The 23,795-nt window shown below is 38.0% G+C and overlaps 1 protein-coding gene across 3 annotated transcripts in view; it reads left to right on the top strand.

Moving 5' to 3' along the window:
- CSF2RA (colony stimulating factor 2 receptor alpha subunit) overlaps positions 1-17,566 on the top strand; it is a 61,149-nt gene extending 43,583 nt beyond the window's left edge. For 2 of the 3 annotated variants that reach the window (XM_027859469.1, XM_027859468.1), the window contains 5 exons: positions 2,403-2,429; positions 4,666-4,798; positions 9,700-9,799; positions 12,350-12,431; positions 16,776-17,566. In XM_027859469.1, coding sequence (XP_027715270.1) covers positions 2,403-2,429; positions 4,666-4,798; positions 9,700-9,799; positions 12,350-12,431; positions 16,776-16,847 — 414 coding nt within the window. In that variant the 3' untranslated portion in view covers positions 16,848-17,566. Of the gene's footprint in view, positions 1-2,402; positions 2,430-4,665; positions 4,799-5,162; positions 5,620-9,699; positions 9,800-12,349; positions 12,432-16,775 lie in introns of those variants that run through there. The other variant, XM_027859470.1, reaches the window with a different exon arrangement.
- The last annotated feature ends 6,229 nt before the right edge of the window (positions 17,567-23,795 follow it).

Below are 23,795 nucleotides of genomic sequence, written 5' to 3'. Positions count from 1 at the left end.
AAGAAAGAAAGAAAGAAAGAAAGAAAGAAAGAAAGAAAGAAAGAAAGGAAGAAAGGAAGAAAGAAAAAAAGAAAAGCTAGTCCCAAATGCGGAGGGTAGCTCCATGTGCTGGAGAAGCAGCCTCCTTCATTTCTAGCCTGTCTCCTTTGCAGGAGCTCTCTTGTTATCCAATTGGATGAAGGCTGTGTCATGTGAACCCCTTGTTTCTTGTTTCTGCTTTTGCCATAAGCTAAAACTGTGCTATGTTTCAAGTAGACCCACATGTTTCTTTTGAAAATGGAAACCAAAAAACAAATTAGGTCATAGGGAGTATTAAGACTTGCTTCATAATGTTACTAAAAGGATTAAATATAATTCAATCAGATTCAAAGGTAAAAAGTGGCCCAGTGTATAGAGTACTGGACTTGCTGTCAGCTCTAGTCCTGCCTCAGACACTTACTGTGTGACCCCAGCCAAATCACTTAACCTCTCCCATCCTCAATTTCTCCATTTGTAAAAAGAGGATAGTAATAGAAACTATCTCCCAGAGTTGTGAGGATAAAATGATGTAATGTATATAAGCCACTCCTTTAAAGCCCTATATAAATGCCAGCTACCATTATTCAAAGCTCTTTGAAAGGTTAAAACACAATATCCAAATATAATACTGAATTATTATTAGTATTTTTTCAAGTGTCAAAAACACAGGTGAGAATGTTCAGAAAAGCCCTACTTTGTCACAATAAGACTGGAGAGAGTCAATCACCAAGTATTTTTTAAGTACTTACCATGTGTTAAGACACTGTACTAAGCCATAGGCCCAGACCCAAAGGCACAAGTCCAGCATGATTTTGCTAAGCCATGTCTGTTTTTTTTTTAATGACTTTATAAGAGTAGGAAGAATTTTTCCCTCTGATATTTGATATTGCTAACATTTGTATAGGGTTTTGCAAAACAGTTCACATACCTTGTCTGATTGGATTCTTATGACATATCTCTAAGGTAGGTACTACCAAGTGTTGTTTCCTCTGTTTTACAGATAAACAAATCTGGACTCATAGAGGTTAGATGATTTGCCCTTGGTCCCCCACATGCCAACTAAGTGTCAGGAACAGAATTTGACCATGACTCCAAAGCCAGCCCTCCATTCATTTTGCTGTGAATACTTCATCCAAGCACAAAGCCATAACCGAATTGTATAGCCTAAACACATGCCAGGATTGTAACCACCAAAAGAGGGCACAAACTTAGCAGACTGGGCTAGACAAGGTGATCGTATCCATGGAGAACCTGCCAATAACACAGCTGGCTCTCCTTTGGGCCTTCTTACAATGGCTCAGATTTGGTCATAATTGCAAATGGATCTTACCCCAGAGAACTAGGCAGGCTGCCAGAAGCAACCAACAGTCATACACTGTCACTACACACATTGAGTCAAGCCTCAAGCGGATAGGTGGTATACATTGTTGGCCTTGGAGTCAGGAAGACCTAAGTTAAAATCCCACTTCAGGTACTAAATGGGTGTGTGAACCTAGGCAAGTCACTTTGTCTGTTTTGGTTTCCCTATCTGTGGAGAAGGGCTGATAATAAAAGCACTTTTTTTCATAGTTATTGTAAGGATAAAATGAAATTATATGCACAAAATTATTTTAATTACTATATGAGTATTTATTATTCTTATATGTTATATATTATATTATATTTATATATTATATATTATATTTACATTCTTTTGATATATGTTCAACAAATAAAGGAAAATAAAAATCTGGGTTTTGTGAAATTGAAGAGGAGATACACCTTCACTTTCACTATGGTAAAACTATGGAGGGATACCCTTCAGGTCTTCTGAGGATTTGACATAATGGAAAGATGATATCCCCATAATCCTCCTGAACAATAGACAGGCTCAGATGATATGGCCTGATGCCAAGGCCCAGAGATCAAGCTCATATGAAGAGTCACAAAAAGAGGGCAGTCAAGGAAGGAGGCAGCTGGGTCTTCCTAGGGTTGTATTGAAGCCAGCTCAAAGCAACTTGGGAGAGCTAATTGTTCAATTTTCAGTGTGAGTATCTATACCTCAAAAATCAAATCAGAGCTTGATTTATTGTTTTGTTAATTTCTAGATTTAAGAAAGTGATAGAGAAAAATAATAATATAGATTGAATTTAAAGATATGTCTTACTTTTTAGAAAGTCAATTGTTAAATATTTAGCAGCAAACCATTCATTATTGCCCACAATTACAAAGCAGGCATGCTCTTGAGTTTGGGGCTGGAGAGGTAGCAGTTAGCCCTCCTACTCAAAAAGGTTTGTTGCTAGTACCAACCAGGACATCAAAGGGGAGACTCAGTCAAATACTTTCTTAATGATTTTTCAAAGTGAAAGTTCTTACCAGATTTTTTCTTGCTATTTTTTTTACAGGGCTTGCAGTACACTCATAAAAATCTGGTGAGTTTCATCTTTTGTTGTGATTTGATGTCAAAGTACACTTGAAATTTTTTTAAAAATCATTCAAATTTCTTACCATCTGGTCTATAAACTTTTGCAGGCAGAATAAAACTGAAAATAGCTATGCTACTCTCATGGAGGGGATGATACAATATAACATGATTGTGAAACTTTCCCAAGATTAGATATATATTAATCAATCAACCAATCAATGAGCTTAATCACCAGTCATTGTGCTAGACATTGGATATACAAAAACAAAAATGAAAATAGTCCTTACCTTGAAAAAGCTTACATTCTATGAGGGAAATACATGTTCATAGAGAAATATAAAATGAAAATATGGGGGATGGGAGAGGCAGACATTAACAATTGTGCAAATCAGGAAAGGATTCCCGGAGTAAGTTGAGCCTCACTGGAATCCAGTGGTTCCAAGAGCTGGAGGTAAAAAGGGAAAGCATTCTAGGTATGCGGGTTTACTTGTATAAAAATATGATGGTAGAAGATGGAATATTTAGTATAAGGAACAGCAAATAAGGGAAGGGGAGAAAAGGAACATGCATTTATTAAACTCCATCTCTGTGCCAGGCCCTGTGCTAAGCCCTTTACAAGTATTATTCATTTGATTGAAATAGACTTAAGCATAGAGTACATGAGGGAAGAGTAATGTGTAATTAACCTAGAAAGTTATGCTAGAGACAGAAGGGAAGGAGATTTAAATGCCAAAAAGAGAAGTTTGTACTTTGACCTAAAAACAATGGGGAAGACCCAAAATATCTTGAACAGAGGAGTGACATACATGGTCAAACAGGTACATTGGGAATATCTATTTGGCAGCTATGTGGAAAAGTGGGGAAGAGAGGAGAGAGACCAGGTTCTGGTCAATTATGAGGCTATTGCAACTGGCATAAAATAATGAGGGCTGAACTATAGTGGTTGAGTAGAGAAAAGTAGAGGAAGTGGAATTGGTGAGACACAATGCCTGGCACAAAGCAGGTTCTTAATAAATTCCTGTTGATTGATTAGTTGGTTGGTTGACTGATGGTTAAAACTTCTGTGTTAAGTAACTTTTCTGAAAAATCAGCAGAAAAGGTGGTAGGTCATGTGCCCATCACTCAAGTTCTCATTTCTGTGTCTGAAAGAGATTGCCTGGGGGTATTTTCCACACTCCATATCTCTACAATGTCCCATTAGCTTTTGTGATGACAGGCTCACCTTGACCTTCAATGTCTATCTTCAATTCACCTCTGTTAATTATGGATGGTCAGGAATAATACATTCTTCAGGATATACTTGACTCAGAGAAGTTATAGGCTACTTCAAGCACCTAGAAGACCAGAACAGATACAGACTTGATCAGAAAACATGGGGACACAATACACACACTCAGAACTAGTAGAGGTCTTCCCACAATGACATTCCACCACGTCCTGGTCCTAAAGTCCCAGAACATGTTCTGCATGGTAGAATGACATATTGCTCTCACAGTCTAATGGACCCTGATGAGTAAGGAAGGGACATCGTGTGTTAGCCCACTAACAAGGGAGAGTCATGGTCAGACAGCAAAAAATATCAACCACTAACACAGATGAAAAATGTCTTTGAGGATTTAGGTGGAGTCACACAGACACTCAACACCTGGATACTCCCTACAGTTTGTCTCCTACCCTCATAAAGACTTCTCAGTATAAAAGCATTCAGTTTTTTGACATGTCAAAGCCCCCTTTGAGTTCTTTGGGTATCATACTGGCCCTGATTTTTATATTTATGGTCATTCATCCCCCTAGTCAGAATCCACATATCCTGCCCCAGGTTGGGGTTGTTCTTCCTCTGCCCAGGGTTTTACCTAATCATCTGCATGTGCCAACCTTGTTTTGAAAAGGCTACAACACGGAGGGTGGAGGGCAATAAGAGGGGTGTAAAAACATTGGAAAGTAGCAGTAAAGGATTTACTTAGATTATACCATAAATGTATAGATTTTATTTAAATAGTTTAGATGTAATAATTAACAAAGGTGTATATTTTATTTGCAAATTTGAGGACCTGGCCTCAGATACTTACTGTACCCTTTATTTAAACTTCTCAATACAAAATTGAGGAAATGCTCACTGAAACATTTTTCGAGATTTCATGGTTGCCATTAAAAAAAACCCTGACATTTCTGTAGCATCTCTCATTCCACAGAATCAGTGACAAATATGTTTTTCCCCCATTTTCTTTTTTTTCTGGTCCAAGTTTGAGGTACAAGGATCTGAAAAAAATGAATATGACTTCCCAAATTATGACATGGGAACAAAGTATATCTTGAAAATAAGAGCAAGTCGTCGAGATGGGAAATGGGGTGAATGGAGTGAACCTATAGAGTTTGGTAAGCATATTTCTGTTTCATTACATATATGGGAAAATACCAGGTGATCTATTTGACCTCAGTCACTTTGGCAATGCAAAGGCAACCTTACAGACACAGACGTGCTCCTGTGTGTTCCTGCATTGTTCCTGCAATCAAGATAGCTCCCACCATTGACATATCTAGCATATTCCATTAGGGAATCATCCAGTGAATAAACAATTTTAAGTGCCTACTATGTGTCAGACATTGTGCTAAGTTCTGGGGACAGAAAGAAAGGTAAAAGACAGCCTTTGAGTACACAACCTTATTAGGGGAGACAACATGCAAATAACTATATGCAAACTAACTGGACACAGGATAAATAATTGAAAATAATCAACAGAAGGAAGGCCTCCTACAAGTGGAATTGTAGCTGAGACTCGAAGAAAGTCAGAGAAGCCAGGAGTAGGAGGCAAGGAGGGAGACCTTGGAGGACAGCCCCTGAAAATGCCCACTGCAGGAAGATGGAGTGTCTCGTTCAAGGAGCAGCAAGGAAACCATTGTCACTGTATCACAAAGTATGTGGTGGGGTACAAGAAGACTAGAAAGATAAGATGTGCACCCAAAGAATTTTACCCTTTTATTTAAAAGAATATATTGGGGCATCTATGTGGCACAGTAGATAGAACACCAGCCCCGAGGTCAGGATGAACTCAGGATGAGTTCAAATTCGGCCTCAGACACTTACTAGCTGTGTGATGGTGGGCAAGTCACTTAATCCCAATTGCCTCAAAAAAAAGTGTATCATGCAATAAAAATAAAATGCAAAGCTACTTTTGGGGGAGATACTAAGATGTTCCAGAGTTCAACCTACACACCCTGTATACTCATTTATGGCTGCTACCAGATGAGCCATTTTTAGCATTGCCACAAGGTGAAAAACTGGGAGATATGAATTCAAACTTATAATTCAAACTCTCAGCCTTTTTCAAAATAAAAGAAGCCCCCCTTTTATTAAAGCAAGAACACAAATCATTCGATCAAACACCAACTATTAATCATTATACATCAGTAAGTTAAGATAAGATATAGAATAAGAAATACAAAAATAATGGGCAGCTAGGTGGTGCAGTAGATAGAGCTCTGGCCTTAAAGTCAGGGGGACCTGAGTTCAAATGTGGTCTCTCACATTTGACATTTACTAGCTGTGTGACCCTGGGCAAGTCACTTAACCTTGATTGCCTCAGCAAAAAAAAAAAAGAAAAGAAAGAAAGAAAGAAATACAAAAATATACACATACCTCAAAAGTATAGGCCTGTTAGGGCAGCTAGATGGTGAAGTAGATAGAGTGCTATGCCTGGAGTCAGGAAGACTTGAGTTCAAATCTGGTTTCAGATGCATACTAGTTGTATGATCCTTGGTAAGTCGTTCAACCCTGTTTGCCTCAGTTTTCTTCATCCATAAAATAGGCTGCAGAAGGAAATGGCAAGCCCCTTCAGTATCTTTGCCAAGAAAACCCCAAATGGGATCACAAAGAGTCAGAAACAACTGGACAGTAACAACAAAAGCTCTTATCAGTTATTATCAAACTGGCTCCAACTTTCTGTTATCAAGAAATCCTTTATTTTCTCACACCTAAAGAAGTATCTCCAGGTCTTAGGTCTTGAAAATCCCTAAATATCCAGCCATGGCATTCAAGCATTCTATATGTAGCTTGTACAGTAAAAGTCCTTTCTGCAAACCTCCCCTTCAGCCTTAGTTAATTCGGCATCTTGCAGAGCTCAGCTCCCTTAGGTGAGTGCTCTGTTTTCATCGATTAGCTCCTCTTATGAAGAAGAGCTACCTGGTGTCATACACTCACAGGCTTTTCGAATGAATAAGGAACCTGGAGGTCATTTAGGACAACCCCATCATTTTACAGAAGGGAAAACTGAGGCACAGACAAGTGAAGCTATTTATCCAGGATCGTGCAGCTAGTTAGTGGGTAGAAATATAATGGGAGGGGCAGCTAGGTGGCACAGTGGATAGAGCACTGGCCCTGGAGTCAGAAGGACCTGAGTTCAAATCCGGCCTCAGACCAAACACTTGATACTTACTAGTCGTGTGACCCTGGGCAAGTCACTTAACCCCAATTGCCTCATCAAAAAAAAAAGTATAACTGGAACCCAAGTTTTCTGACTCTCAGCCCACATCATATGATTATTCTTTGCTTACCTCAGGGATGGCCTCGAATTGTCTTTTCCCTATAATTACTATATTTCAACTTTGCTCATCCAAGTAAAAAACGAGAAAAAAAGGTGAAAAAAAGATCACCTGACACTGATTTCTACCCAACATTCACAACATCTGAGTCAAATTTCCCAAGTATTTCTAGAACTGCACAACTTCAGAAACACAGAGTTGAAAAGGACCTCACAGGCTACCTCTTTCAACCCATAACTCAGCGATAATCCTTTCCACAATCATGCTCACAAGGAGTCATGGAACCTCGATCTGAAGACTTCCGGGGATGGGCAAGGCATCCCTCCCAAAGAAACCCACTCCACTTTTGGCTAGCACTAATTACGACTGAGTTTTTTCTTATATCTGGCCTTACTCAGCTTCTCTGTAACTTTTATCAATTGTTCCTCATCCTGTCCTCTTTCACGTGAAACCTTTCAGATAGCTCTCATGTCCCCCCACAGTCCTCCCTTCTCTAATCTTATCCAACAAGCATTTATTAAAGGACCTAATATGTGAAAGACACTGTGCTATATGCAAAAGATGTCAGTCCCTGCCTTCAAGAAGTTTACATTCTCCTGGAAGGGAAGAGAGGATACAATATGTAAACAGGTAAAGTTATACCTTATAATTTAAGGAAGGAAAAAGCACTAACTTAAAAATCTTCTTACAGATTCAGCCGATCCTTCCAGCCTCTTGGAATCCAGTCATTATTCTCCCTGTTAGCTAATCCTCCCAGGCCTCTCTCCTTCAGGGCGAGCCTCTCCTAGATGTTTTTTGAGTTTGACAGAGTCTTATCCTAAAATAAAGTTCCCAGAGTTGAATACGATATACCAGATGTAGTCTGCTCAGGGTGGGGTACAAGAGGATTATTATCTCTCATTTTTTGCACACTATCTGCTATAATATTATATATTCTTGATCAATTTTTATAGTCCTCTACCCCCTCACTGGGCTTTATCTATACACTGGCAAATTTCTAGCTCCTCAAGAATATGATATATAGTTCTCCATCTCTCTGTTTACTTGTGGGTTTCTTGAACCCTAAGGTTTCTTAAAACACTGTTATGTTTTTATAGTTCATGAAAACAAATTCACACATTTGAGGCATTATTGGTAACTAGGTGACACAGTGGATAGACAGAAACCCTGGAGTCAGGAAAACCTGAGTTCAAATACACCTCAGACACTAGCAGTGTGACTCTGGGCAAGTCACTTAAACTCTATCTGCCTCAGCTTCCGCAACATTAAATGGAGATAATAATAGCACCTACCTCCCAGGGTTCCTGTGAGGATCAAATGAAATAATATTTGTAAAGCACTTAGAACAGCTCCTGGCATATAGTAGGCACTTAATAAATGTTTGTTTCCTTTCTTTGTTTCCTTCTCTCCATTACAAAAGACTGCTTCTTAAAAATGGCATGGGAGCTTAGGTGGCACAGTGTATAGAACACTGGCCCTGGAGTCAGAAGGACTTGAGTTCAAATCCAGCCTCAGACACATAACACTTACTAGCTGTGTGACTCTGGGCAAGTCACTTAAACCCAATTACCTTGCCCCCCCCCCAAAAAAAAATGGCATGTTAAAGATATAAGACAACTCCAAAAGACTCATGATGGAAAATGCTGTTCACACCCAGAAAAAGAACAATGGAGTCTGAATGCAGATCGAAGCATACTATTTGCTCACTCTCTCCTTTTTTGTTTCCTCCTACTCGTGGTTTCTCTCCTTGGTTCTAATTCTTCTTTACAATATGACTAATGTGAAAATGAGTTTAATATGAATGTATATGTATATCCTATATCAAATTACACACTGTCTTGGGATGGGGAGAGGAGAGAGATTGGGAGAAAATTGGAACTCAAAATATTATGGAAGTGAATGTTGAAAACTACAAATAAATAAATTTTTTTCTTAAATGGCATGCTAAAATATTGTATGGTGATCAACTGTGAATAACTTAGCTATTCTCAGCAATACAATGATCCAAGATAATTCCAAAGAATTTGTAATGAAAAATGCTACCCATATCCAGAGAAAGAATTGATGGAATCTGAATACAGATTGAAGTATACTATTTTTCACTTGGTTCATTATGTGTGTGTGTGTTTTTTTTCCTTTTGGTCTGTTTCTTCTTTCACAACATAACTAATATGGAAAAAAAAATAAAGTCTGTCTCTCTTCCAAAAAAAAAATGACATGCTACAAGTACGTCTTAAAAATATGGCTACTAAATCTTACTTCCAGATCTGCTCTGTGAGGCTAAGAAAAACAAATCTAATATCTCTTCCACCTCAAGTTCCTTTCATATGTGGAAGTAATGATTATAGCCCCCTAAGTCTCTTCTCCAAGCTAAATAAATCTCCCAAGTTCCTTCAATCAAACATTGCCTAGCATAGTTTTGAATCTCCCACATTTTTGCTAGTTGTATTTTGATTACTATATAACATTTTAATATATAAGCAAAGAAGTTAACTACCTTATAAGATCATGATAAGATTATGTCATGGAAGATGTTTATTTGTTTGTTTTAACTTTATCAATGACACTGGCCTAATGAATAGTTTTAATAGTAATGGGATTACAGTTTTGTGCATTTTTACTGAAGAGAATTTCTCAGTAATTTATCATAATGCTCATTTAAAAATGAAATAGTTAATGTTAATGTTTCATTAAATTACAGATGTATTTGGATTTTTCCTCTATTTTCTCTTTTCCAGGAGGTTCTGAAGAACAAAAAAGAAGTTCTATATATATTTATGTATTGGTGGTATTTGGGACAGCTGTCTTTGCATTAATTATCATATTTATCTTTAAAAGGTAACAATACTTTGTAATTAAGCTTTATTAACAAATGAGAAAAACAAAGGTTTGTATTAGGCATTTTGTGGTTGTTCAGTCAATTCAGACTTGTGATCCCATTTGGGGTTTTATTGGCAAAGATACTAGAGTGGTTTGCCATTTCTTTCTTATTTGTAACTCAAATGAGATCTTGGTAGTATGTGAAAGTACTTTGTAAGCTATAAAGCACTATATAGATATAACATGGCATGATTTCAATATCAGACAGTCAGTTCTGCTATTGATGTTTGTTTCAAAAGTACAAAATTATTCCCAACACAATTGATGTGTTATAGAACATTTTGAGCATATTTCAAATTTTGAGTTAGCTTCTATACAGTTTCTTCCGAGAGAAACAGTTAAAGAATTCAAAAAAGTACATCACTTCCCAATAATTTGCAAACTATAATCCTTCCAGTGCTCACTTTCACAAGCAACTTCAGGTCTTTGTCAAAGTAAAGTGCCATACATATTGTATATCTTCTGGTGAAAGAGGGAGTTGTGGGTAGCGTAGGGTTGGTCTATACCATCTCCACCCCTTAGAGTTGCTGCCTGCCCAACTTGCTCCTGCAGCCCAAGGCACAACAACAGCCAGGACCTACCCCATATGGAGCCAGATGGCAGCATTTATCTATTTATTAAAACGTATAAAACTGTGCTACCATTTTTATTAGGTTCTTATCTTTTTTTTTTGGATTTGTGACTGACAAAGTTTTTGAGTATATTTGACTATATTTTATACAATTCTTTATTTATAGGCAACTAGATAGCAAAGTGGGAACCTGGAGTCAGGAAGCCATGAGTTCAAATGTGACCTCAAATACTTAATAGCTATTTGACTTTGGAGAAATCGCTTAATTTCAGTCTGCTTAATTTTCACCAACTGTAAAATACGTCCAATAATAGCACCTACAATCCAGAGTTACTGTAAGGATCAAATGAGATAATATTTGTAAAGTACCTTAAAGTACTATAAATGCTAACTATTATTATTTCAATGTTCCAATACTGTCACCCAACATAAAAAAAAATAGATCTTTCTTATTCCAATATTCTTTAGAAGACTGATATAGCTACAAATCTTAGAATACCACAAAATCCAAGAACCAGAATTGCAGGTTTCCCAAAATGCAAAAGAAATATATATAGGAGGCAGAAGTCAGCTGCAAAACTCACCAAAAGAAACATATGGGATCTCCTTGAGAAGGTGTGATTAGAAAGGGAGACAGGTTAGTCACATATAAATAGCAAAGGGTGACAGATATGGAGTCTAATTGCTTTTTGCCAGGATCCATTATAATATAATATTATAACATTTGTAATATTATAATATTTACAATAACATAATGCAATATGACATTATAATAACATTATGCAATAACAATAATAATGACAATATAGCCTAATATAGTAAAGACCTCTAGCACACAGGTGGATTTCCCTTTAGGGTGATTTATAGGAGAATGCAAATATGAATTATACAGTATACATCGCTATCTTCACTGTAGAAGGGATTCATTCAGCTGGTTAGTGTACTCTCTTATTAATAAGAAATTAGAGCATAGATTCATTGAAGTATTTCCTATTGAGTAGATTTTCAAAGATGGATCTTCTGACTGGTTAATTTGCCTAAATCAAGCAAGTATCATTTGTAGTGTGTGGATTAGGCTCAGAGAAAACGTTCCGCCTAGTTATCCCTTTCCTGACTTTTATCTTTCTGCCTTTTGCCATTTCATTGTCCCCAATAAGATTAGAATGATGGATCACATGAGAGAATAGTTGAAAAAGATGCAGAGGCCATAGTGGACCACATTCTTTATAAGTGTTTAGCAATATAGTACTGTTCAAAAGCTAGCATGCCATCTGGAAACATCTGCTACCTACATTTCTTCACCTCATTTTAACATAAACATTTTGATCATTTGTTTGCACCCTGAATTATTTCTATTAATTGAACCATTTTCTTTTCACATATTACAAACCTGGGGACAGTTGAACCCACTGGAAGAATTTTGCCCCTAAATAATAAGACAAATACACAAGTTACAATGCAGATCAGAACACAAATAATCTTATCTTAATCACAAAGGGGATTTTTTTTTTTAGAAAAACCACAATACTTAAAATTAGTCATGAAATGTGAATAGTGTACTGAACCTGGAAATGGTACATCACTAATATTGTTCTCTAAGACCAGATTTAAGTGAAAAAGAGCTTTGGGCTGCCTAACCCTTTAAATATAGAAGGACACTTGTCAAATATAGTCTACATCCCCTTACCTCCCAAATATTCTCTTCTAGAATTCTCACTGAAATTCAAGTGAGTTGTTAGTATCTAGAATGTTCAGAGCACTGGGTGGAAAGCTGGGCTGTATTTAACAGCTCAGTTGAACCCTCTCTGGCCTTTATCCCATGGGTCAGCAGAGCATTGGCATTAATGGGCTTCCTTGTCAGAACAATATTGACTTTGGCAGATCATAAGAGTCACATTGAACAGTTTTCATTCATTTCTTCTTCTCTTTCTTCCAAGGTACTATGTCATGCAAAGGTTATTCCCCCGGATTCCTCAGATTAAAGACAAAATAAATACCTGTAATCACCTGGATAAACAGGTAGGATGTCTTTGCTATACCATTTACTGTCTTCACTTCAAAAACTGTGACAAGTAGACATAGATATTTGCTTTGGGAAAGATGGGAGAAGGGGATAGCTCGCTATCTATAATAGCAATCATGGAAAAGGGGGCCCTTGTTTATCATCTGACCTAACCCACAAAAGGACATAGAGTTAGTGTATTATGTGACCAAATGCCAGGGACACCAGTGAGCAGGTCTCCCTGTGTTTTGTCGCTACAGGTATCATAGAATTAGAGCTGGAAGAGAACTCAGAGGTCATATAACTGACCACCCCCATTTTAGAGGTGAGAAAACTGAGGCCTAGGAGACAAAGCAATGTACTCAAATTCACACAGATTTTAAGGGTCAAAGACAAGGCTTGAACCCAGCTCTTCTAGCTCCAGAACCATTGCTCTTTGTACTATGCTAATATATATCACATGAGGGGGTGAGGACAGGTTTCCATGTACTCAAGTGAAAAAGGGCTTCCATTTCCCCCCATTCAAAGAATTCCAGTTGCGAGTTCTTCTGACCCCAGGTTATTCAAATTACAGTTCTGTTGTCATGAGAAGTAATAGTTTCTACCTGCCTAGGGAAGTGTCAAGTCTAGACTGATATCTTCCTCTTTATTCTAAGTATGGAACCTCCAGAGTGGGATTAATTCAACTAGGTCTTTTTCTCCCTAACACATCCCTCTCAACCTTGTCCCAACCTCATTCCTCTCCCTCAACAAATCACCAAATTCAGTGTCCCCTTGAGCATCCACATCTCTCATTCATCCATACCTGCGAGTCCCTGCAGTATTTGTTGGTCTACATACTTTCATGATTCCGTTTTTGTTCCTGAAACCTGCGCATATATACCTGAAAGAGACACAAAGAGGAACAGAGATGGAGATAGATGGACAGATGGAGAGGGAGAAGGGAAAGAGAGGGGGAAGAAGAAAGAGAGAGAAGAGGGGGGGAAGAGAGAGAGGGAAGGAGGGAGAGGAATGCAAAGTAAGGCAAAGTCAAGGGATAAGACAAATTAAATCTAGGCCCTCCCTGAAGTGCACAACTTCCAAGGGCATTCATTGCCCTCATTCATTCATTCATTCATTCATTCATTCAACAAAGCCACTTTAAAGATGGAAGTGCTATGGGGCAGTGAGGTGGCGCAGTGGATAGAGCACCGGCCCTCAAGTCAGGAGGACCTGAATTCAAATCCGGCCTCAGACCAAACACTTGATACTTACTAGCAGTGTGACCCTGGGCAAGTCACTTAACCCCAATTGCCTAAAAAAAAAATTTTTTTTAAAGATGGAAGTGCTAGGTAAAGGTCTGGCAGTTTTAGTGCCAGCATAACTCAGTAGTCAAGAAAATGTCAAGGACCAAGGACAGAGTAGTCTCACTGTTCTATGCCCTGGTCAGACAAAAATAAGAGTATTGAATTCACTCTGAAACACCATATTGTATGAAGGACATTGATAAGATGGAGAGAATCTAGGAAAGGACAGCCTTAATAGTGAAAATCATGCCATCTGAGGATCATTTGAGGGAAGACATTAAGTATTTATTAAGCACCTACTATGTGCTAGGCATTGTGCTAAGCGCTTTGTAACTCTTACCTTATTGAATCTTCCCAACAGCCCTGGGAAGTAGGTACTGTTATTATTATCCTTATTTTACAGTTAAGAAAACTGAGGCAACAGAGGTTAAGTGATTTGTTGAGGGTCACACAATTAGTAAGTGTCTGAGGCCATATTTGAACTCAAGTCTTCCAGACTTCAGGCCCAAAGTTCTGTCCACTATGCCACCTGGCTACCTCTAGAAAATGTTTAAACTGGATAAGAAAAGACTTGCAGGGACATTTGAAGGTATGTCATGTGAAAACAGGGATAGACTTGTTCCGTCTAGCCCCAAAGGGCATGACTAAGATACATGGGAAAATTCAGAGGAAGAGTCATCAGAAGCCAATACAGGCCAACCTCCTTATTTTACAAATGATTTGCAAAGCTTGGTATACCTTAGGATTGATTTTAAATAAAACTTTGTAATAATTATATCTATCCAAAAGTGGAATAGACTCCCTGAGAAGGTCAAAGGCATCTCTTCATTGGAGGGGGATCATGTATGCTCTGTCTCTATTCTCTCAGGGCCATGTCTGTTATGTCTCCCCCTCAGGGTTCTCAGATACCCAGAGGAGACTTGTGGGTTTTCCTTTTCCCTGACACCAGCTAGACTCCCCACCAGATGTGTTCTCTTCATTTTAGACAGGCAGTGACTAGAACCCCCAATTCCATTTTAACCACTTAACATCAGGTACCTTTTATACAGGAATATTTTGGTGCCATGGATAGAGTGGCAGACCTAGATTCAGTAAGACCTGAGTGAGTTGAAATCCAATGTCAGACACTTACAAATCGTGTGACCCTGGGCAAGTTTGCCTTAGTTCCTCATCTATAAAATGAGTTGGATAAGGAAATGGCAAACTGTTCCAGTATCTTTGCCAAGAAAACCCCAAAATGAGGTCACAAAGAGTCAGACATGACTAAAAAATGACTGAACATAGAATTTTTCCTACCATCTTCATGTCCAGATGCATCACAAATGCTAGATGGAACCTTCAAGTAGGTCAGAATCTCAAAGGTTGCTCTTTGCTCCCTGAGGCACCAATGCTACAATGACTGTAAGACCCAGCCTGGATCCTTGATCTCATATTCCTGCAATTTGGTTTCCCAAGATCAGAGCCTCCACCCCCTTAAAAGAAAACCATCAGTTAACTAGTCACCAAAATTTCCCAAAAGCAAATGTAGTCAAGAGACCATAACTGAAGCCTGTAAGTCTTTTTGAATGACAAAGATCCTCCTTTTCAACATGTGGTTAGCCTAGAAGAACCATTTATAGAATGTCTACTCATGTTCCACAGTCTGTCCCTACAAGGTATTTCCCCTTAACTTGATCACAATTCTCCTAGAAAAAACACCTTAGCCTCTTCCACACAAAAATTTCAACTGAAGCTCTCTGATCATAAACCACACCCCTATTATGGAGGTCTTCAAGCAAAATCCCGATATTTTAGAATGATCATTGTTAACAACAACAACAATAGCAATAATAATAAAAACTAGAATTTATACAAAACTTTATGGTTCACAAAACTCTTTACAAATCTTATCTCATTTTATCCTCACAATAACCCCGGGATATCAATACTATTGTTATCCCTATTTTACAAGTGGGGAAACTGAGGCAAACAGAGGTTTGGTTTGGTTTTGGTTTTGTTTTTTTTAAGTGACTTTCCGAGGGACACACAAATAGTGAGTGTCTGAGGCTGGTCTTCCTGAGATGAAGTCTAATGCCCATCCACCATGCCATCAGGGTGCCTTTTTTTAAGGTATGAGTTAGACAGATAAGTCTCTGAGATCCCTTCCAACTGACATTCTATGATACAATGAAGCAAAAAAACAGAATTTCTGCCTTGAAGAAACTAACAAACTAGTTGTTTAAATCACAAGTTAAATAATAATGCAAAGCAGTTCATCTCATTAGGAACCAAATGAGTGGTTTTTGTTTGGAATGAAAGAGTTGGATTTGTGATTTCCTCAGTGTAGGGAACTCCCAGTGTGAAAACTCCTTCCACTAATACAGAGAGGAATCTCAGAGATCGTTTTAAAGAGGCAGTGAAAAATGAAGAAACTTGCCCATGGTCACATAACTTATATAAGCCAAACGAGTGATCCAGGGGGAAAAAATATTCAAAGACTGGAGAAATCACTTGCACTTTCATTTCATAGAATCTTAGAACACCAGACCTGGAAGGAACACAGGATCATAGATTCAGAGTAAGACACAACTTTCAAAGTCACCCAGTCCAACACCTTCATTTTACAATTGAGAAAACTGAGGTCCGTAGAGGTTGAATGTCTTGCCCAGTATCATAAAGGTAGTAATTAGTAGAGTCAGAATTAGGGACTCAGGTCCTCTCATAACAAATCCATCCCTTTACATTATACCACACTGGGGACATTATTAATCATGTGTCCCCTTCCTTTTACGGATGTGGAAAATGAGATCCAGAGACGTTATGTTTAAGGCACATAGCTTAAGGCACACATGTGGCAGAGTTAGGACTCAAACCAAGTTTTTCTGATCCCCAATCCAGAGATCACATAAGGTTATCTGCAAGGGCTATCTTCCTATATCACCAATTCTGATCTTTTCTCTTGGTCACTAGTATTATTAACCTTTTCTGATATTTTTAAAGAGAGAAAAATGACTGCCGAGTGGAAAACTAATACCCACTTATGAGACTTGCAAAAATGTACTAAAATGTCACTCTTGCTTTTCTTCCTTTCCTTAGATCATCTGGGAAGAATTTAAATATTATCCAGAAAAATGTGAAGAAATAATGACTATAGATGTAATAGGATGATGTCAAATGGCCAGAGGAACATATGAATTTCCCCGATACTGCTACCCATTGGAGTTTTAGGAAATTGTATTTTTACATTTTGTTCATCTAGGCAGAAAGGTAGTTTGGCATAGTGGGTAGAGAACAAGCTTCTAAGCCAAGAACCTATTCCTTCTCCAAATATTCTTATTTCTGTTGAGGGCACACTACCCTTCCCATTACCTATGTTTGCAACCTTGGAATCATCATTGACTTTTTCCTTTTGTACCCACCCCCATCTCCAATCAATTGACAAATGTTGTCAGTTCTGCTTCCACAACTCTTGATTCCACCCCTTTCTCTCCATTCACATGTCCACTATACATCTGCTGGGCCTCTTTACTGCTTTCCTAGATTGCTTTGGTTTTCCTACTTTCAGTCTGTCCCCAATCCAATCCATCTTACACATAGTTTTAAAATTAATATGCTTAATCCAACAGTATAAATACTACAGCAGCCCTTGGGCTGCTGTACCCAATCCTCCTCCATTAAGGGGCCCCTAATTGAACCCATGCATGTAGTCCAGACTGAGTTTGGTTCTGGAGGATTCATAGCCTCTGGCAACAGAGGGCCAGACTACTTTTCTCCCACTCTTCAGCAGTTTATGCTCCTACCCTGGGCAAGTAGGTAGTACAGTAGATAGAGCGGCAGCCCTAGAATCAGGATGACCTGAGTTCAAATACAGCCTCAGACATTTACTAGCCGTGTGACCCTGGACAAGGCATTTAACCCTGTTTGCCTCAGTTCCTCATATTTAAAATGAGCTGGAGAAGAAATAGCAAACCACTCCAGTATCTTGGCCAAGAAAACTCTGAGTGTGGTCATGGTGAGTCAGATACAACTGAAATGATTCAACAAAAACACTCCTACCCTGACACCTGAGAAGAAAGTTTACTTAAAGCTTAGGTTTGGGCTCATGTCCAGGGTCTTCCCAAAGGCAAAAGTGGAAAGGTACCCAAAATGAAATGTAATTCAGACATGAGAGACAGATTGTGATAGTTACTGGACTTGTGATTTCATTGGTATAGTAAACTCCCAGTGTGGAAACTACCCCTTATCAATGTAGGTCATCACCTATCATCAACTTATAAGGTTAGAAAATTACTTAGAACCTTGAGAAGTTAAGTGACTAGCCCAGGGTCACATAGCCAGTATATGTCAAAGGTAGGACTTAAACCCAGGGCTTCCTGACTTCAAGACCAGTTTTCTATTCACTACACCAATATTCATTTCCTATGCAAAAAAAATAAACACTTTACATAAAAGGTTCTAAAGAAAAGTGTGCATTGACAAAAAATTAAACCCAATGATCAGCAGTAATAGCTACTGAAATACTCTACCAAGAAATTGAGAATTAAAACCATCAAAACATAAAGCATTTGCCAGAACTGCTGAATAGCTATTTCACATTTCATCTCATCTCTGCACTGCCCTTCGTCTTATGGCCAGAGGTCATTTTCTTTCCAAGAACATTGGAGTAGTTGGCAGGAACTCTTTCCCAAATCCATCTGCCACTACTAGAGACCCAGAACCCGTCAGACCTCTGGAACTCACAAGGTAACCTTTAAACCCAAACATGTACACCTCATGGTCAATGTTTGGTCACTTAGAATCAGTCAAATAAACACAACGCAGAGGAGGCAGCCAGAGAACCTGGTCAAATTTGCCTAACTGACCTGATCACCCCTACTTGAATTGCCACATGGGAGAGGTTGACATGCTATTGGAATGAAGAGAAAGGGCTTCACCTCTCCACACTTATCCCTCGTGGGACAGGCTAGGACAGTACTAATATGATCTGCAGTCAAAAAAGAAGAAAGCAACTGAGGGAGAGTCACTCTCTTTTACGGATGCACTGAGTCACTGATTCTTTCCAAATGAGGCCACGTGTCCTGAGCTCCAACATGATAACCATGAATTTCCCCTGTCATCTCCTCTCCATTGAGCTGAATTTATTTTATAAATTTGACTTGTGGACTCTTTTCATGCTGCTTGTCCCAACCTTCTTTTATGGTGCTTGATGCAGGCAATTACTATCTATGTCTCTACCTACTTTTCCAGATATTTCAAATTACTACCCTAATGAACTTTGTATTCTAATTCCACAATTCTACTAGCTGTTTTATATATTCAACATGCCATCTCCCACTTTTGTGCCTTTGAACTGGCTGTCCTCCGTTCCTAAAATACATGCCCTACTCATCTCTACCTCTTAGAATCTCTAGCTCTTTCAAGGTCCAGCTCAGGTGGCCTTTAGGGTGCAAAATCTTTGCTGATTCCCCTTGATTGTTAGTACCCTCTCCTTCCTGTAATTATTTTTCTGTGAGAAAGATACTGTCCTTTTAAGTTTCTCCAATTACTGAAGCAGTTACTCTAATGATAATTTCTGAGGCAGTCGTTGGTTTTTAATGTGACAAACTATAATATACTTTGGAGCTTTGAATACCAGAATCATTCTATGATTGTGGAACAAATGTAATTTATGCAATCATAAAGAGAACTAAGAATTTGGTTACCAATCATAAACTAAAATTGGAGATGGCATTCTCAGAACCAATAAAAATATGAGTGGAGAGAGCAAAATGGAACAGAACAGAAAATGAAAGAAGCAATTTCAGGACTACATCAGCTAACCCTGAAGCTGGAAGTGATTGCTGTTGTGTTTGAAGGACAAGTCGCGCTGATCAGAGGAACACTTTAGAAAACAAAAGAAATCAATGATACCACCTAATAGATTGCCTAGTTTGGCTGATATGTCATGTTTGTTAAGTATTGCATGGATTAACTCAGTTTAATAATGGAAATAAATCTAACACAAAAGCTATATTCATGAAGGAACTTTTATAGACCTTCTCTGAGACAAGAGAGGGATGCTGAGGTTAACAATTTCAAAGTTTTGAGTTACACCCAAGGACACGGTGGTTTGTTTTTTTTTCACTTATATCCTCCTTGGCAAGAAAAAGGCACTGTGTGCCCACTCTCCCTCATAGATATATAGTACATTGTTGAGATAGTGTGACCCAGGTATATGTATGAGTTGAGATGTATTTATTATTCATGTACTTACTTTCTGTGACATAATTATTATTTCTCTTGCATCAATGTTAAGTAAATAATGTGTTTACTATATAAAAGTGTTGTTTTTATTATTATGTGGCTGGTCTGTGCAAACGGATGCATATCAGTGAGGGCTTAAGAGCTGAAGTTATAATTAGGGTGGGCATATTCCTCCCTCAGCAGAGTTACTTAGACCCTGGGTGAATCTGGATGTAAAAACTCTGTGATTTGTCCTTCTCAGGACAAATGAGGCCTTACAGTGCGAGAATATGCTGAGTGAATGAGTAACCCATTCCACTCACTGGTAGATGCTCACAGGCCTGGTGTAAGCAGTATGAGGTACTACAACATGAGTGGCCACAATAAATGCTTGTTACATGTGCATCCATTATATTCCCTTTCCTGAGAATTTGGATCATCTTTTTAAATTGTGTATTTATATCTCCAGTGTCTAGGACATAGAAATCACTGAAGACCAGGTACCCCATCCTACCGCACATCCCAATTCGAGACTAGAAGTCAGATAGTAAATGGGATGGCATATTCTTCCTACCTCTGAGGGAAATCTTTCCCTGGGTTGGTGGAGATGGGAAGAGCAGAGTAGAGAAAGGAGGAAAGGAAAGCATCAGGAGAAGAAAACAGGCCTCCAATACCAAGATGAATGAGCATAAGATGGCAACTTCTTGATTTGCCTTAATGACAATTTCAAACTTCAGAAGGTGGAAGAACCAACAAAGAGAATTTCTATACTGAATGTGATTCTCACTAACTGGGAGGAGCTGGCTGTTAGGGTAGAAATGATTAAAGCCCTGGGGATAGGAAACAATTGTGGAGGGAGAAAAGACCTTGTTATCAAAATGTTTTAGTTAGCCTAAATAATACCCACATTCTGCAGCAAACTAAATAACAAAACCTGATTAAATTGCGCCACAACACACACACACACATTTCTCTTGTAAACTGAATAACATAATCTGACAACCACCTTAATGCTACTTATGTTGAATATACTAACCCTTCCTGTACACAGCACTCTCTAGCTTCCCAGGATCCCACAGATGTGGCACATAACACAAAACTACAGAATTCCCAGACCAATTTTCCCATAGGGACAGACTATCCCATTGATCAATTCAAATCCCACAGAATGCTGTTGATGGCCTGTGTACTCTAAGAAGGCCTGAAAAAGTTAAATAAGCCAAATCTGCACCGCAGAAAACAATCCTCCTTAACATGCTAATAAATTCTTTTTCCTTTCAACTTGGCTACTGACTTTATTTAACCTTTGGACTTGGAGGTTCTGCTGATGGGTGATTGTCTCCCTGGACCCTCAAGGAATTCCATCCTAGAAATTTTCCAACACCCAGGTCTTAGAATTTGTGATGGAGGAGAGGAAATTCATGCAAAATCAAACATATACCCTATACTTTAGGAAAGCAGATTTCAAAAAACTCAGAGGAAACATAGGCTCCCATGGAGTAAGATGCTGCAGGATGTAAAAAAAAATCTGTACTCAGTGTTTAAGGCATGAGCCTTCCAGAAATAATTTTTATTAATTTGGATTATCCTAATCTAAGCATATATGCTTAGAAAGAGAGGGGAAACATAAATGCACACTCTTCCCCCCATAACTGAAAAATCTCCAACAAACTATTTTGAAGTTATAGTTATAATATTCCTACATAATATGCAAATGGCACAATGAGATAAAATGTAGCTATAGCATTCACTGTAAAGTTCAGTTAACATTTTACTTTAAACAGAAAAGTTACTTAACTTTCAATTAAGTTAACAGTTGGCTAACTTTCAGTTAACCATTCATTCCCTCTGTGACCACTCCCTTTAAGGTTTCTCTTTTCAAGGCAAAGATGAACTGAAGAAATATTTCTATTAACTGAAGTAATCAATTGAAAATATTAAAAATTAATATTTTACAACCTAAAACTGTTTCAAAAATTTTTTCTATTAGGAAAGTGGGTAAAAGGACTGAGGTCCTAGGAATGAATCAAACCTAATTACCAAATTTAAATCTTGTCTAGGACACTATAGAAAGACAATGAATACGGCCCAGAAATGAACAAAAGGAAGAGAATAGGATTATTTTAATTAGAAAAATTGTGCACTTTGTTCAATGACCCTGTTTCACACTAAAACAAAAATTTATCATTTTACCATAAATATTCTCACAGTGATACAATAAGCTAGTGAATCATAGAATATCATAATTTCTAAATAACAAAATTTGTGGGTCACATGAATGGCAACAGAGAGATTGAAGTATGCTGAACATAAATAAATTATAGCATATTACTCATATTTAAATACTAACCAACATATATCAATAAAACGAGAACTTTTTTTTACATATTACCATTAAGTATAAATGTTAAAAGTACTTAAATGAGACCCGTCATGGTGTAGTAGTCACACATTCACATTATTTGAGATCTACATTTCCTAGTGATTTGAGTAATCCAGAACATCATCTCATCACCTGTTTCTTCGTAAACCATTCATTACCTTAATCACATCAGGGACATCTGTAGGATTTTTCTCTTGTACGAACACATTTATGTTAAGTCAGATGGGACTGGACTGTGGAGACGAAGTTACACTCATCATGTTTGAATGGTTTCACTCCTGTAATATATCAAGAAATGTTATGAATTGGCAATGAGCTTTTTTAAAAAAATCATTCATCTTTGTAATTCAAATTCATTTTAGAAAAGTGTGGCAAATTATTAAAAAGTGATTATCAATGTAAAAGAAAGTTTATCTAGATAAGAGCATTGGCTCTTCATAATATGGCCCACCTTTCCTCGTGTAACTCTGTCCCTCAACCCCACCACAACCTAAGGGCAGTATCTTCTTTTACATTGAAGGATGAAGATAGTGATCATAGCAAGGAAGACCTTTCAGTACTTGAGGTGAGTGGTCAAGAGAGAAATCCAACAGTTTGAGTAGAATAAGTTCATCCAAACTATATTTTAACATATTATGAACTTTTGCTTATTCAAGAGTCCTATAAATGTTGGTTGAGAGACATGTTCGAGAGCAGGGGGGCAGGGGAGGAGGGGAAGGAACTATGCAGTTGGAACATATTCTCTCTCTGTCTGTCTGTATGTCTCCGTCTCCGTATCTGTCTGCCTGTCTGTCTGTCCGTCTGTCTCTCTCTCTCTCTCTCTCTCTCTCTCTTTCTCTCTATCTGTCTCTGTCCTTCTCCTCCCCCCCCAGCTAGAAATGGTTTATGGTTTATATATTAGATCAATATTATTCATTGTTTCTGGCAATCTTGTGCTTTTATATACAGAGTGGTATATAAATTTTTTTTCTTCAACAAACTTGTCTGGTTATTTACCATTCAAAAACTCCAGTGGTACTTCTATTACCTTCCAGGAACATATATGAAATCCTCTTTTTTTTCTTTCATGCCTCTAACATAACTAAATAAGCCCATGTTTATGTCCTTAGCATTCCTAAACAGCTTCCACTCATTCTAGTCTTTAGAGCTCTTGATAGTCTTATTCATCCTCTATTAACTGACCTTGTTTCCTTCTTTTACATGTGCCATTTTAAAATATCAACCCATCTATGAGTTCCTTGTACACACATATCAGATTCTTTTTGATGACTCTTCTTTGTCATATTCAAAGAAATTATTTGTATTATGAGAATTTTTTTGTTTCCCATACTTCTTGCTTGAGTTGACTTCTCTCATAAAATTTTAAGCCAAAATCCTATCTATTCTTTCTCTAGACATTGAAATATTTTCCTTCAAAATCTACGATGTGTATCAGACTATGTCCAGCTTTCTTCTCCTTCCTCATCATGAATTCTAAAATGGAGTCAGCATTTTCCCCCTAAGGTCCCTAT

Source organism: Vombatus ursinus, unplaced genomic scaffold, assembly GCF_900497805.2.
Source record: "Vombatus ursinus unplaced genomic scaffold, bare-nosed wombat genome assembly UNPS02014168.1, whole genome shotgun sequence".
Lineage (NCBI taxonomy): Eukaryota > Metazoa > Chordata > Mammalia > Diprotodontia > Vombatidae > Vombatus > Vombatus ursinus.
Note: the sequence above shows the minus strand (reverse complement) of the source record. Positions and strands in the feature narration are given on the sequence as shown.